Raw genomic sequence first — 16565 nt, forward strand, 5'->3', positions numbered from 1 at the left:
TGACCTTGTTCTTATAAATTTCAGTATTATCACCAATACATGGGTTTTTCATAAATCTAACATGGCAGGTGCTATAGCTAAGTGCAAGGGGACTGACTGGTTTTTGCTATTTTCTCCTGGAAGTTGCTGCTCTTGTACAGTGTTCCTAAACAACATGAATAGATTGTTTCTGAGAAACATTCATATCCACAAAACATGAGTTTTTTCAAATCAAACCTATCAAATTTAAACAGCAGTTGAGTTTTTTTTAACTTTCTTTCCTTTTTCTAAGAGATTTTTTCCAAAATCTCTCTACATATGGATATGATGTTGCTTTTGTGCCAAGTTTCTTTAGGATTTGGTGGTATAATAAGGGAGATATTCTCCACTTTAACTATCACCTAAATCTAATAAATTTTACATTAAGAATCGTGTAAGTTGGTTTAGTTCTATAAATATTTTTTTTTTGCATTGTTCACTAAATAGCTGAACAGTGGTACTTTGAACCACTTTAACATGATTCTGTGGTATCTTCCCATTTTCCTCTGCTATATGGAGGATTCAAATCATTGCAAATTGCTAAAATGCAAACTGCACAAGACTGCTTTTCTCACAAGGTTTTGGTTTGTAATACCTGTGTTTACGTTAGACCATATCGGATGGGAAGTTTGAAAGGGCTTTGAAATACAGTCTGGTTAGAGTGACCATCGCCTTTAGCTTCTTTTACCGTCTGCTGTCAAAATACCTAGAAGCTGCTTAGATGCAATAATATATTATCCAGTCCAGACGTCTTTGTGCAGTTAATATAACTTGAATTGCACATGATATTGAGGTTATACCTATTAATGGACATAGTGATTACGCAGTTGAGATGAGGAAGAGAAGTATCTTTGGAAAAGTGAAAAAAAGCATAAACTTCTCTTATACTACGTGTTTTCAGTAACAGATTTGAAAGCTAGTGTGTCTTAGTATATAGAGAATTCATTAAAAACAAAGTTGTCAATACCATTTTTTCTTAATGAGTTTTCCTATTTCAGTACTATGTGGCTTAACTATGTAAGTCTACATGACACTTAAGTTCTAACAGTTCTGATATTTCAGGGGAAGGATAGACATACAATTAAAAGTTTGTATGTTACTAGACTTAGGACAGTGCTGTTAAAATATATCATTATTTTCTCAATTTACTTTAACACTAAATAGGTCCCACTTATACTTTCCATAAGAAATGTGCTAGTATCTGCAATATGAACTGAGAATCTAAGTTGCTACTTTTTTCAGTTTATACAGGAGTAAAAGTTCAGAACCGTAATGTAGGTCATCAGGTATAAGTATTTACCTTGTTCTCCTTGTCTCCTTAAATGTGCTAATAAATGCTAAAGTATGTACAGGAATCGCTGTTACATTTCTCTTTTCTAACTCTTTATGTCTGTAATGATTTAGTGAATCTGTGTATAACTTAAGAGTTCTGGGTGAAGTAATGAAATTGATTTCCCACTAATGCGTCAATGTATTTGAAGTAGAAGTCTTTCTGCAGTCATTGCCTTTTATCACTGCAGAGCCATTAACTAATAGCTTCCACCCTGGGACAATGGAATGACTAGAGCCTGAGGGAAAATAATTTTCTATAATAGATCTGGAAGAAGCACTCGTCTACAACAGCTGGATTTTGTAGAAGCAGACTATAGAAATCAAGTATTTGTTAGTATCGTTTTAGAAAGAGGGATGAAAAGTGATGAGGCATTCATGTAATCAGAGAGAAAGAACAGAGGAGAGAGATGTGCTTTCTAGCAGAGGATTCTTTTTAACTGCGAGACCAGCTGAAGAAGAAAGTGCAAAGCATTGGAAAACAACGCTTCAGTTTGGAGAAGAGTCCATGTGCAGCAGGGAGGATCCTGGCACCCTTCGAGGACCCTGTCCTGAAGCCTAAGGAGTGATCCTTCCTAGCGAGAGGAAGAAATTAGGTGAACATGTTTGTCTTTTATCTAGCTCTGTTTTTCTTATGCTTCTACAGTAAAGATTAGTTTGTCTCAGAATCAAGAATGAGTGTTTTGTTTGCTTTCATTAGTATATAATTATTAAGAGAGCTGTAAAATCAGGATCGCTGAGGTCAGAGTCAGAGGAAGTAGTTTGCATCAGCCACCTGGGAGTCAGAAGTGTCCTGGGCAAGTCCTAGGAGAGATGCATGAGGTGAAAGAGGAGGAGAGCCTGTGCTGAGGAGATCCCAGCTTAACCCCAACCCAGGGAAATGGGAGCTGGCTTTTGACCCCATCTGAAGAGCTCCCAGATAGGGAGAACTCTTGATATTTAATGCTACCCCTTGAAATAGTTGGCTGTGGGACTGTTCAAAACAATCTCACAGACAGGACTGGAGAGTTTTTGGAACAACAAATAAAGGGCAGTTATCTGATGCTGGCTCTGTAGCCCAGCTGGGAGAGGTGCTATTGTGTGAAACATTTTATTTAGGTACTGCCTAGATCCAAAAAATGCCCAGAGTACAATTCAAGTTTAAGAAATGAAGGCCACGAGAACCTAGGATAATGGGAAATGAGTTGGGAGTTCTTGAGTTGGGGACCTGGAGAAGCTTGAGAAGTGGGCCCATGTGAACCTCATGAGGTTCAACAAGGCTAAGTGCAGGGTCCTGCACCTGAGTCAGGGCAGTCCCTGGTATCAGTACTGTCTCAGGGGTGGAAGGGATTGGGAGCAGCCCTGCTGAGAATGGCTTAGAGGTACTGGTGGATGAAAAGCTGAACATGAGCCAACAATGTGCGCTTGCAGCCCAGAAAGCCAACTGTATCCTGGGCTGCATCAAAAGAAGCATGGCCAGCAGGGCGAGGGAGGGGATTCTGCCCCTCTACTCCACCCTGGTGAGACCCCACCTGGAGCACTGTGTCCAGCTTTGGAGCCCTTAGCACAGGAAGGACATGGACCTGTTGGAGCAGGTCCAGAGGAGGGCCACAAAAATGATCTGAGGGCTGGAACACCTCTGCTATGAGGACAGGCTGAGAGAGCTGGGGTTATTCAGCCTGGAGAAGAGAAGGCTCTGGGGAGACCTTATAGCGGCCTACCAGTACCCCCCTACAGGAAAGATGGGGACAAGCTTTTTAGCAGGGTCTGTTGTGATAGGACAAGGGATAGTGCTTTTAAACTAAAAGAGGGAAGATTTACACTAGATATAAGGAAGAAATTTTTTATGATGAGGGTGGTAAAACACTGGCACTGGTTGCCCAGAGAGGTGGTAGATGCTCCATCCCTGGAAACATTCAAGGTCAGGTTGGACGGGGCTCTGAGCAACCTGATGTAGTTGAAGATGTCCTTGCTCATTGCAGGCAGGGTTGGACTAGATGACCTTTAATGGTCCCTTCCAACCCAAACTATTCTGTGATTCTGTGGTGACTTGATCTGCTTAAGAGTCTGTTACCTGTTCTGCCACCTTGCAGAACCCGCATCTCTAGCTTGGCTCCTGTGGTGGACAGAGCGAGAGAGGGAGAACTAGAAATCTGAATCGATTTGAAAAACCTGAGCTCTTAGTGTTCACTTACAAGGGGAGGAATAAGAAAAACATTTCAGTCTGTCTTCAACTCCAGAGCACTTGTGCCACACAGAGGGGGCAGTTCCTTCCTCCGATGGGACCTGGATTCAGGTCAGAAACTCTAAGCATCAGGTTATTTTGTAGTTATTTCCGTTTCTCCACAGGAGCAATTAACAATACCAGGCTCCAGTATCCTGCTCCAACTCACAGAAACAATACAGTTCCCCCAGCACTGGGTGAATATTTAAGCACTTGTTATTACCACCACCACCACTGCCCCGTTTCAGCAGTCCATAGGTACTACTGCTGTTTTGCATCTGTGTCTTTGAAAGAATGGAGAGGGGTATGGAAGACATAAAGCGAAGTTCAAGATGAGGGAAACTGGTAACATAGTGTTTCAGTTTACCTATCAGTGAGAGAGCTGGCATGAAGACTCTAAAGAATAGCCTGGTGTTGGCCCTAAGGTAATTTAGGCAGCATTTTTTCTTTCAGGCTGAATGCTTCAGTGCAATTTATGAGCTATTAAACAATTTAGGTTTTTCCTCAGTATTATGTATGGATATCTAAATATCTCTTGAGAGTAAGGAAACCAAGAAGTACATTAACAACTGTTAGCGAAGGTTTTTAATCCTTCATTCTATGCCACTACTGAGACCTAGGACATTAGCTGGAATGCTGTAAGGCAATGTTGTTACAATCAGGAAAAATAGCTGATATATTACAACCCTCTAGTTTCCCTAATGAATTCTAAAAGTACTTTAAGTTTCACATAATAACTAATGTGCATTAATCTTGACCCCTGCAAGTCTGTAATGGCTGCTAAACAGCAATGTATATCAACAATTAAAAAGTTGGAAGTATGTGCTAAAAATGTTGGTAGAAGAGAAGCAGTGCTGCTTCTTAATGCAGGGGGAAAAAAACCCTGTAATCAAAATAGGTAGATCTTCCCATTTGTGAGTAGTTTCTTAATCATTTGAACTCCTAGTAGGTTCAGATTTTGTAGAAAACTTGAACTTATTTCAGAAGTCTATTGCATCAAGCTGATTGTGGAGAATTGTCCCTGCATTGTTATCAGCCAAGCACGTGAAAAGAAGAATATGGATGTTTTAATTCCGCACAGTAGCTGTCACAGCAGCAAGTGTCCTTTGCTGTGTGGCAACCGCGTGCCACCAAGTTGCGCAGAAGGTGTCCCTGTTCACTGAAGGGTACGTCCCCTGGTCAGAGACTCATTTTGCTGTTTCTCAAACTACCAGTGTCGCTTGAGTGTGCCTTTTGCTATCCCAGGAAATGTTTGCCAGAAAACTAAATCAATATCAAAAAAATCAAAAACAAATACATGACAGTATTTGTTTTGTCAGTTACAGTAAAATAAGCCATCAGACAAACCAGATCCTCAGACAAAATATATTTCTGCTAGGCAGAGGACCTGTAGAGCTTGCAGGCGCAATCAACAAAAACATAAAAGACACCTCTCTCAGCTGGCGTTGCTGTTCACTGCAGACCGCTGTGTCTGGAATGGTAATACCTGAAGGACTGACAAGAAGGTTTTTAGTGTTCCAGGTGTTAACGAGGGTGGGTAAACTGTACATGAGCTGCAGGGCCAGAACCGCCTGCAAAATGTTGGTACATGTCCAGGCTTCTCCTCTCTGCCATGGCTGCACACATGCACTACCCCCACCAGGGTAACCTGGCCGTGCTGGCTAGAAAGGAGCAGGGGTGTATCTGAGTGAGTCCTTGCCCCAGACAGTTCAGCTGTGCAGTGTGCTCAGTCAGTTTGGAGAGGGCCTGCAAAGTGATTTTCTTCCCAAAGTCAGGCAGAGGGGAAGTGTCTGGTCTTTCTTCCCATCAGGCCCCTGCCTGGCATCTCAGACCCCGCTCCTGTCCCTGCACCAGTGTGGCTGTCTCACTCTCGGGTAGCAGCTAGAAAGATAACAACTTGTTGCAGTCTTTGTTTTTCTTAAACGTCTGAAGTACTGTGACTCTCTCTGTAACCATTTGGGGCCCAGAGAAACACCTTTTCACACATTCCTCTTGCGTGCATCCATATATCCACCGAACTTGATAATCGTACCTTAAATGAGCCTATGGCTGGTACGACTGCATCGATAAGTCCAGGCTCGGTAGCATCCTGTTACTCTGGATTGATAATAGATATGAAGCATCTTCTCCTTCAGGTCTTCTTTGTTAGAGGTACGGGAAAGGCTGCAGCTGAGCAGTACAGTGAATCTAGTTTTTGGACAGCACCATCAAAAAAAATTTGCAACCGCATGACAGAAAGTACAGATCAAATACATAAACTGCCTTTGCTAGTTCAAATTTGTTCCAGAAATATTGACAGAAAAAATTGTAGAGCAGACTGTAGATGGGATCAAGTACAGTTAGTCAGCAGAGCTGCGATCTGCTGCACCGGGTAGTTTGTCGTATCTTAGCTAGTGTGAAAACAACAGGTACGGTGAATTCTCCGCAGTGTGATTCGATTTGGCAGATAGGCTGGCATACGCCAGTTGGATCCAGATTGAATTTGTGATGCTCAGTGACCCAGTATTGTAGAGATCCAAATTTAATGAATGTAGACCCACTTTTTAGGGAGTTTTCTTAGTATTGCACAGCGAAAGATGGGTAGAATTCTGTTTTGAATGTATTGCATGTATTGGGGTGCTGTACATATCAACTACACAAGCCTTGTAAAACTGATGTAAAAGTCATGTAGTTCTGTCAGATACTCTTACAACTTTAATGCAAATTTTTCTTATTTGTAAATCAAGCCTTGACTCCACTTTCCGCTGTTTCTCGTGGAAACCTAGCCATTTCTAGACCAAATTTCTAATAAATTTAAGTTCAACGTTTCTTCTACCAAGAGGTGACTTCCTGCCTTGATGTCATTTCATCTTGTAATTTACTGGCTTTTCTAAAATGTCTTGAAGCATACTAGAATGCCTGAAGCAAAATGTTGACTTAAAATACAACTTTTTAATGCCAATAAAAGATTTTTTTAGGTTCTTTGTAGGTTTGTATTTCACTGCTGTGGTATCTCCAAAACAAAGTCTTCCCAAACCACATGGAAAAAAGATTTATTGTATAAAATTTCTACCAATAAAGAAAAATCTAAGATGGCAGGGCTGGGAATTTGGGGAAGGAGGAGGTGGGGGGATGCGGAGCGCCAAGATAGCATGTCCTGCCATTGGAAGTGCTGAAGTTTTCTGATAGAGGTAGTAGAGGAATGCAGTATTCAAGGAAAATGCTGTATGATACAGAGAGGCAAATCTCGCAGCCGATTGCCAGAGGAGGAGATCTCGCTCCCATGTTCCTAGCAGTCCCAGTGTATCACCCCCACCCTCACAACAGTTGTAATGCCCCAACACCTGCACAAGGAGGTAACACTCCTCGCAAGCTAACGAGAAAGACAGCGGACAACTTGCTATGCTAGAGGATTTAACTAGCTTACCACACTGCAAGGCAGGCAGCGGAGCCAGTAAACTGAGGGGGGATCCAGTTTAAATAATCTGGGAATGTCAGGTGGATGAAGGGCTTCCCTTTTTTGCCAGGAGTGACCTAGTACATGGAAAGAGTGTATGTATTTTACTCCCTTGGAAAGCAACGTTTTAAAGGACTTTTAAGTCTTTTTGGTGGTGCAGTGGCGATGACGGTGTTACCAGTACCCGTACAGAGTCGGTGATGTGTTTTGTGTTGGTTTTGATATTTTGTGATGAAGCAGAGATGTTCTTCATTAATATTCTTGTGAGCAAATCCATTGGTCAGTGAATGAACATCCTAGAAGGACGTTGGTTTTAGCTATTTGCAATTTAATCTCAATAATTTATTGAAAACAATAGCAAAGTAATAGAAGATTTAGTAAAAATCAGAGTTAGAAGCTTTCACAAAATCTTCTTAGCTTTCAGTATAACTTAGTGTAGCCCATAACATATGTATTAATATACACATTGAGGTAATGTGCAAATATCTAACTTAAAAAGCCACCACATAAGTAAAAGAATACCAAATCCTACTTCTGGTCTCCTTGGTTAGAACAGTCATTGTGTTATGAGCTAAATTATATATTTATTTGTTAAGATGACCAGCGATGCATCTTGAAGAATGTTCTCAGTGTTTGGGTGATGCTGGCAAATCTGATCAGGGTGACAGGGCAGGTGAATTCCAAGAATGACTTTGCAGCGCTGGGTCTTTAAAGTGTAGTTGTGCTCCCATATATTGGCACAGGGGCACCTCCACACACGCACTATGCTCACAGTATGAGAAAAATGAAGGTAGTTTGACTTTTCTCAGAGAAATCAGATGCTTTTTGTTTCTCAACTCCTTATTTTGATGTATGGTTTTGAATTTTCTAAATGGCCCATAGATCTTACATTTTTTGCCTATTTTTCATCTCGATGTTGTTACTTTATGCTACTGTTTTCTAAAACACTAGCTCATATTTAGATCTCTAATGATTAAACTTAGAACATTATTCTTCACCACTGTCTCAGACTACCTCCTGCAGTGCTTCCTGTAACAGAAATTATTTAAGTGACAGCATTTTCAAGGACCTTTTTTCAAACCAAATCCAGGTAGAGTTGCTGTACTGTACCTATTAGGCACTGGTGAAGGAAGGCTTGAAGCTTCTTTTGCTCACTGCTGATCCTCGTTATCTCCCATTATGGCCTCCCAGAGCTACCCAGAATCTCCACAGAGCTATAAACCTGCCATCTGACATTTGTTGTCAGAACGGGTAATATTTGTAAACTAGAAGAAGCTGGAGAGAGAACTTGATTCAGAAAAACAGAGGCATGGTTTAGCTTTAAAAATATTGATACGTTGATGGACGTATATTTTTTTGTCTGAATTTTGGCTTGATTCCCTGTTGGGGGGTTATTCAAATGCAGTCATCGAGAAAGGGGGTAAGGTTGTTCAGGAAAGGTGAATAGATCCTCGTCTTTCTGTTTGTTTACAATAGGATTAAGAGATGATACACCAGAGTGCACGTGTGCATTTTCCGTCATGGAAGTGTCAGGTAGCAGCCTGGCATTCCACATATTGAAAAGGATATTTAATTTTTGGTTGCCTTCTACAAATCAATGACAGGAGTATTTGTTACATGATATAAAACTGCCCCGATCACATTTGCCTTTTGAAGAAATAACCAATGTTGCATGTTGTAAATACCTTCTTATAACAACTATATGGATTATTTTTAAACAACTTTAAGTTAATAAAATAACAAGTAATATTTTAGAGACATAGTTTACTTATCTGTGATTTAGTTACATAAGCAAAATTGTAGATTCATCTTTTCGGTTTTGCATTATCCCATTTAATTATTATCTGTATCTAATTAGTTCAGTGCAGAGAAAATTAGTTCAGTGCACAGTCTTTCATTTTAAAGCTTTATTGCTGCACTTTTTTTTTTTAAATATCCTAACCCAAGGTTTAATTGTTAAGAAATAACCGTTTTCAATAAGTTGGGGTGGGGTTTTTGTTATTGAACTTTCCCATTGGTCTAAATATCAGGAAAATATGGTCTTGCCAAATGGACGATTTTAGCAAAATTTACAACATATCCTTGCTGACACATTGTAGTAATTTCTGATCTTCAGTTTTCTATGACTTGCTGACTTTAAAAACTTTCTTTCCATTTAGATATACATTGAGTGTTTACTTCAGAGAACTATAAAGCTGTTAAAATAGTATTAAAAGTTTTCACAACAGTTTCTCACCGTTAGAATAGTGTGCAAGTGTGCTAAATTTTAAAGCAGAAAGGCACTGAAGCGGGCGGTACAGGATTTAATTAGATCTCACTTTACCGTTGTGTTAGTTAAAATACATTTTGGAGCCATCAGTTGGAATTGTTGGATTTCTGTGGAGATGTTTTTGTGGAGACCGTTAAAAGCATGCCATTCATCCAACTGCAGGATGTCTTTCTGCACACCGGGGCTGTGCAATAAACATTCTCTGTGCACTTTTCTGCATATTAAGATTTCTGGATCATCCCGTGATCCCGCAGACAACGTTGGATGAGTTCATGAAGAAATATGCGAGGTGTCTGGCGTTTCTTCCTGCGACACTAAATATTGTCCTGTTTGTCATAGCATGAGCATAAAGTAAAAACACACACTCCAGCTTGCCAACATGGGGTTAGTGCGATTTGTTGCTCTTCAGGCAGCGTGTGCTTGGCAGCGTGCTATGCCAGGGCTAGAGAGGAGCACCAGGACAGAAAATCCAATGTTCCTGCATGGATGTACAAGACAAATTGCCAGAGGGTAGACACCTGAGTTTTACAGGCCTGCTATGGACAATTGCTCACGCCTGTATCAAGTGTATGTAAAAGATGTTGCCATATATCCCATGTTAAGAAAATATAACTGCAAAACTTGGAACATCTCCCTGAAAATTTAATCAGCTTGTCTGTCCAGTGTAATGTCTTCATGCCCATAACATTGGTTTTCAATCTATACATTCTCGGATCTCACATCCTTTAACCTTGTTGGGCTAGTACTGGGCTGGCATCTTCAAAATTGGTTGAAGAACAGTTTTCCTGGCTTACCAGCTCTAATTCATAACAACTGAAGGACATTGCAACAGCACTAGTTTATCTAAATAAATTGTTCCCTTAGTCAAATTCTTGTGGAAGGGAGTCAAATTCCTGTTGCGATACCAAACTCAGCATCACGCTTCTCTCCCTTATGGAAGGAGCTTACAGAAAGCTGTGGACTAGGAGTGTGTGGAAACAGGGACAGACCTTCCACGTTGGAGTTCAGAGGTGTGCCTGGGGCAGCGTAGGTAGTCTTGCAGGGTTGTAATGCTGTTGGAAGGCAGCAAGCTGTTTCAAAATGCCCTTTTCAAACCATTGCCTTCCAAACTGCTTATGGCCGCTATGTGAGTGTTCTCATTAGAGAGTAACTTGACTGTATTTGGTACCAAATTTAAGTCCTAATTTATGATGTCAATGGTATAAGCTGATTGCTTGTAAAGGACTAAACGGGTTTAGTCTGCAGACTCTACTTTGTTACTGTACCAATTTGAGGAGCTATTGAAAAAAACAGGTCAATTTGCAACAATTTAGAAGTTTATTTCTTATGAGAGTAAGGATGGGGATTGTAGGTATTTGGAGTTTAAAGTATATGTGAACATTTATTTAAATAGTTGCTGTAGTTGTCTTTTGCAGGTTTAAAACAAAGTTTGGAAAAGCTTTAGGTTTGTTAAACATAACCCCTTAAAACAAGGGTTATGTTGTCCTTTGAGTTCCTGTTAGATGCTTCTATTTTAAAATAGTCCTGCATTTCTTAAAAGGGTGTCATTGGGATACAAAACACACCGGAGACAATTTGCTTTTCAACTACTAGAAAAAAAAAGTTTTTTCCAGCATTATTTATTTTCAGCTAACTATAAATTAAGGCCTTAAGGTAACAGAAGCAATGAATACCGACTTTTTTTTTTCACTGCTTTGCTGTCTATGGCTCTTCCAGTGAACTAAACTTAAATAGAAATTATAAGAATGAAGTTTTCATTCAACCTATTGTTGTAATCGTATTTTAGTGATCGGTTTAACAGATCAGGAGCTGAATAAATTTTTATTTTCAATAATTTTACCTGTGCTATTTTTCACATGCATACACCATGCTCTGTTGCAGCGTTGTAGTATCTTCTCTTCCTGTCCATTTAGAATACCACTAAGTATATTTCTCATTAGCATTCTGTAGATCAAATTTTCCTAAAAAAAGATTTCTCCATTACGTGAACTGGCCGGCCTCCTAATACTGGGTACTACAAAGGAAAAATATTTAATGCAAAGGCAAATGAAATATGAATTGTACAATTTTTTTCACAGACTTGTCAGATATTTAAAAGTTCTAAATTCAGTCTTTTGGAAAGTTTAATTGTTCATTTACGAGGTTAAAGATATTCAGTTATCATCCATGTGTTTGTTTTTTAATATCAGTCAAGCGAAATTACTTTTAAAAATGCAAATTAGGCTAGTGAAAGCCTGCAACATACTGCTGAATCATTTTCTGTAAATATTAAGGAGGAATCCTGTACGTGCTTAACTTTTCCACTAAAAAGTGTTATGCACTATGGCTCTGAAACTTGAGATGACAAGGAGTGGGCACAAAATAATGAGGAAAATATACATTTTAAATTGTTTGTTATGTTAATAGGTATGCTGCCATGGGGATATACTGCTTTTCTCTGAAGATAGAAATGATTAATGGGATGTTATCTCTCTTTTCTGAATTTGCAAATAAAAAATGGAGCACTTTGTTACTGATTTTCTTCCTCCCTCCCTACTTCTATTAGAGTTAGCTTTGCGTTTGATTTCATAATACTCATTTAAATATTCTTGGAATAGCTATGAAGCTGCAGTTTCCAGTACACAAATAGTGAAAGGTGTTTATATCTTAACAAGAACAATACGCGCATTCTCGAGAGATTTTTGTGTTTCTTCTAGCAAAGGACTAATATTTAGTTGTGTTTTCTTTTTTGGTTTTGACCTTTTTTTTCCTCCTTGTGAGTAAGCAAGTTTTCATATCTAGATTGAATAGAGCTGTCTTTCTAGCCTTGCTGAAAGAACAAAAACTGACAAAATAGATCGCATTGAGTCTTTTGCATTTCCAAAGGTAGTGTTTAATACAACCGAATGAAAGATGAAAATATGTCAGGACTGTCCCTTAAAGTTCTCTGGAAAGTCTCCCCGTAGACTGGAACGCTGTTCTTTAACGAACTAGTTACACCGAGTATTTCGGGTCCCTGTATTCTGTTGGTTGCCCGCACTGAAATCTAGTTGCTATGGAGTAGATTTAAATAAAAAGGTGGCTTTGTTGCATAAATCAGTAGTTTCGGTAGTCTTTGCCTTAATTATTTAGTAAATTAACTGTTCCTCACTTTTAAGAAATAATCAGCTGGCAGTGAGATATTGTTTCTTCATAAACCTTTTTTCTACAGGAACTTTGCTATTGATTTAGGTCCCAGAAAACTCAGAGTATCTGGGCTGGCTCTAAAAAACTGCTTGTCCTGCCACGTTCTTTACTACATCATCTGCAGTTGTGTGTACGTGCTTCATATGTGTAAATTATAGCTGTCAGGCTGTTAGTTTTATTTTTCAATTGGTAGATACCAGCAGTTTCCGTAGATGCAGTGTTACAAACAGATGAATGCAAATATTTTCAGCTGTGAACATTGTGCTATAGATTCCACCCCCCGTCTGTCTGTACCGCTATTTCTCGGTTAGCACTACATGTATGTTTCTTATCCACTACTTGTTAAATACACACAATTTTTTTCTTCGTTTGCTGAGTAAGACTTTTCCAGCTTTCTTTAGTTCCCAATTAGCTTTTCTCCAGCTGCTACTATCATTAATACCTAAAATTGTGTGGTATCTCTGAAGGCTGAAATCATTGAAGTGAGCAAGTGAAACTCAAGCTCCATACATTTCTATAGCTTTTGATGGAAATGTGCTAAGATTTCTTCCAGCTGGGCATTTTTAGTCTGAGTGCTTCCTTGTCCGAATTGCATGCTAACGTAGGCTGCATGGAAATCGGTGTTAAGCCTGAGAAACTGCTTTTTATTGTGTATTAGGCTGCATTTAGTGCCCTGTAACTCCCTCAGCAGGGCCACGTTTGAGTTTCAGTAGCCCTGTAACTCCCTCAGCAGGGCCACGTTTGAGTTTCAGTAGCCCTGTAACTCCCTCAGCAGGGCCACGTTTGAGTTTCAGTAGCCCTGTAACTCCCTCAGCAGGGCCACGTTTGAGTTTCAGTAGCAAAACATTCAGGAAATGCTTTCACCTCTTCCCGTTTTTCCTTGTTAGGGGCTTTGACTGAATGCCAGGGCTTCAGCCTTACCTCCCTGGAGTATTACTCCTACCACCCTGTACTGAAAAAACAGAAAAACCCACCAAACGCCACTGTTGAGGAAGCACTTAGTAAAGCAACAGCAGTGTTATCTTTTGGTCCCACTGGTGCAGCTGAAAGGAGAAACAGGGTAACGTAGTACTGCTCGCTTCCCATTTTCATTCGGGCTCCGCTCCTGACTTCACGCCCCGCCTTGTCCATCTCCCGAAAAGCTGAGAAAGTGGAGTTCAGGCGTCACTCAACCAGCCTATGAATCAAGTAGTCTGGGCTCCTGAGAATTATTGTTTCTGGGAAAATGGTAACAAGAAAGTCTGTATAAATAAAAATCGCGTTGTGTTTCGGTGTTGCTTACAAGCTCACAAATTTGACTGTTAATCTTTGTGTTTATTTCTTTTGGATATACATAGTTTAAGCTGGTATTTATCAAAGGTCTTTCTGGCTATATGCTCCTTCTCTATACTCTTAGAAGGGACCATTGTTAAATTACAGCTTTTTGCAAAAAGATAAAAGATTATTTGATTAATTTTTCATGATTAATTTTTCATGAAGAAATTCTTTGCGGTGAGGGTGGTGAGGCACTGGAACAGGTTGCCCAGGGAGGCTGTGGATGCCCCATCCCTGGAAGTGATCAAGACCTGGTTGGACGGGGCTTTGAGCAGCCTGGTCTAGTGGGAGGTGCCCCTGCCCAGGGCAGGGGGGCTGGAACAAGATGATCTTTAAGGTCCCTTCCAACCCGAACCATTCTGTGATCTGTGATGATTGCGAGTGGATGCGTTCCCTTCTTGATGAAACCTCACCTAGCAATAAAAAGGACAGCTATTTAAGAGAGAACCCCTTTGCATTTATTTCTTCACTTGAAATGCTCAAGGATCAAATGCTCAAGGAAGGATTTTAAAGGTGTTTCTGCAGCTCATTATGAATTCTATGCAATGCAAAGTCTCAACTTTATTTTTGTCTCAGAAGTATATGTCTGATATAAAATTCCCTTTTGGCAAGGAAAAGAGATTTTAGGATTTCACAAATCCAAATTCTTTTGCTTATGGCTACGTCCCAGTTGAAGCATTAGATTTTCCTTGGAAATCTTTCACAACCAGGAACATGATTCTTTGGGCAGGGTATGGTGCGCAGCAGCTTCGTGTTTAAACTGGTTGATTCTCCAGAGATGCTAAGAAATGTGTTTTTCAGCCTGGCAGTACTAATCCAGAGAGACATATAAGGGAAGAATAAGACCCCTCCTACGTTTGGAAGCATGAAAGTGTAGAAGCTGGTGCCGTGAGATTTGGTTAATTAGTTAAGGTTTTATTTTTATAAAAAAGGAGAAACTTGGCTATTTCAAAATCCTATAGCAACATATAATGTATTTTGGTAATCTCGTTCACACGATGGATTTCTTCTCCCTTTTGGAATGTGGGATGAAAGTAAATCAAGTCATTATTTTCAAACAGTCTTATAAGTTGTTTTCATTCCTTGTTCAGAAGAGTGAGAGAAATAAAATTAACAGTAACTTGCACCTAGAGCTGACGGTAAATAACAGCAGTTAAAAAATCATTTGTATGAGCTAACTACTGTTCATTCATTTAAAAGCAAGTGCAATATTTTTCATCTAGACCTGAAATGAAGTTGAGTCCTTTACCCATTTTTTTTCTCCCGTTGAATAGTTGTCTGTGTTAATGAGCAATGAGATACCTCAATTAATGGACATTATCTCTGTTTGTCCTTCCAGGGGTCACAAGCGCAAGCTGGATGAAGATGATGCTGCCAGTGAATCCAGTAAAGAATCTAGCAATGAAGATGAGGAAGGAAGCAGTTCTGAAGCGGATGAAATGGCAGCAGCACTTGAAGCTGAATTGAACGACTTCATGTGACATTCATGCAGAAGATGGAATTTGTAATTATATTTTACTTCTCATAAACAGATTGGACTTCAGATGAGTCCCTTATGTCAGTACTCAGTGTTTTTCCAAAATGTGTGTGTATATTTTGCAAAGCAACACAAGAGGTGACACATTATTTTACAAAATCGGAAATAGATGTTTTTAAGGTGTTTTACTAAAGGAAAATATACTTTTTTAGACAAAAAAAGTATTAAATGGGACTTGGTGTGCTATGCCAAAGACATGCTAGGAGCTCTGCAGAACCTTCATTATACAGAACAGTGATACAAAGATCTGTGATTGAACATACAGCAATTTTTTTTAAATACTGCAGTCTGTGGTTTATGGGTAATGGTCTTCAAAAAAAGGAGGAGCTAAAGGAGATGGAATTGTCTGAGTAGTACAGCAGGAACCTGATGAACCGGTCATCCTTTTCCACAAATAAATGTTATCAAATATAAAAGGATTTTTAAAATAAAAAAGAACGATTTATATTTGTATAGAAACAGAGAATGTGATATGCAAGTTTTGTGAACTCTGCACTTGACCCACCCGTCATTTGCTTCTAAGAGAATACATAATGATCAAAACTCATGTTTTTAAGTTACTTTGTGGAATAGTTGGGTTCTTTAGGGACATCATTTAGATTTTTACCTTTTCTTCTCTGTAACCGGAAATTTAGCACAGCATACTGTGTCATCCTGTACTGCCATAAGCAGCATATTCACCCGTTTGTGTTGTCTTGGAAAGAACGAGTGCTACTTCAGTCTAGATAGGATTTAATTTCTTTGACAAGAGATCTGATGTAAAGTTTTTGTATATTCTATTTCATATTTGACCCACAAAACAGATTTTCTTTCATTTAATAAAAATTCATTTTGTACGCTTTGTTTCCCTTTCCTGATCATTTGCTTCCATCAAATACAAGGCCCCTTTCTGTATTATCTTGCCTTTACTCTGCATGAAAAGAATGAAAAGCATTGAAAGCAACTGCAAATTTGTAGATTCAGGCAGGTAACTGAAGCAAAGAAGGGAAAAAATGGCTCAGAAGATTCTCTTTCCTCTGGTATGTGAACTCTTACATTCTGACATTTTCTCAGGTCTCTCTGACTGACCTCTGAAGGTACCGTAAGGGTTATTGCTCTGGTGTTGGATTTCCGAGGCTAGAATCATGGTTTATTCTCAATTGTTAGCAACTGGAGAGACAAATCTTTTTAAAACATGTTAGCAAAAGAGGACTCATTAATTCAGGTGTCGTGGTTAAAAGGAAGTACTTTCTGGTGCAGAAATACTTAATTTTGCCACTGAGCAGTGAAACAGAGAGAATATTTCAATAGAATC

The 16565-nt window shown here is 39.4% G+C and overlaps 1 protein-coding gene across 1 annotated transcript in view; it reads left to right on the forward strand.

Moving 5' to 3' along the window:
* The window catches only part of CTDP1 (CTD phosphatase subunit 1), a 112971-nt gene extending 96864 nt beyond the window's left edge, over nt 1-16107 (forward strand). Inside the window, exon 13 of the mRNA XM_063325771.1 lies at nt 15074-16107. Coding sequence (XP_063181841.1) covers nt 15074-15215 — 142 coding nt within the window. The 3' untranslated portion in view covers nt 15216-16107. The remainder of the gene's footprint in view (nt 1-15073) is intronic.
* The last annotated feature ends 458 nt before the right edge of the window (nt 16108-16565 follow it).

The sequence above is a fragment of the Chroicocephalus ridibundus genome, chromosome 2, assembly GCF_963924245.1.
Source record: "Chroicocephalus ridibundus chromosome 2, bChrRid1.1, whole genome shotgun sequence".
NCBI classification, from domain to species: Eukaryota; Metazoa; Chordata; class Aves; order Charadriiformes; family Laridae; genus Chroicocephalus; species Chroicocephalus ridibundus.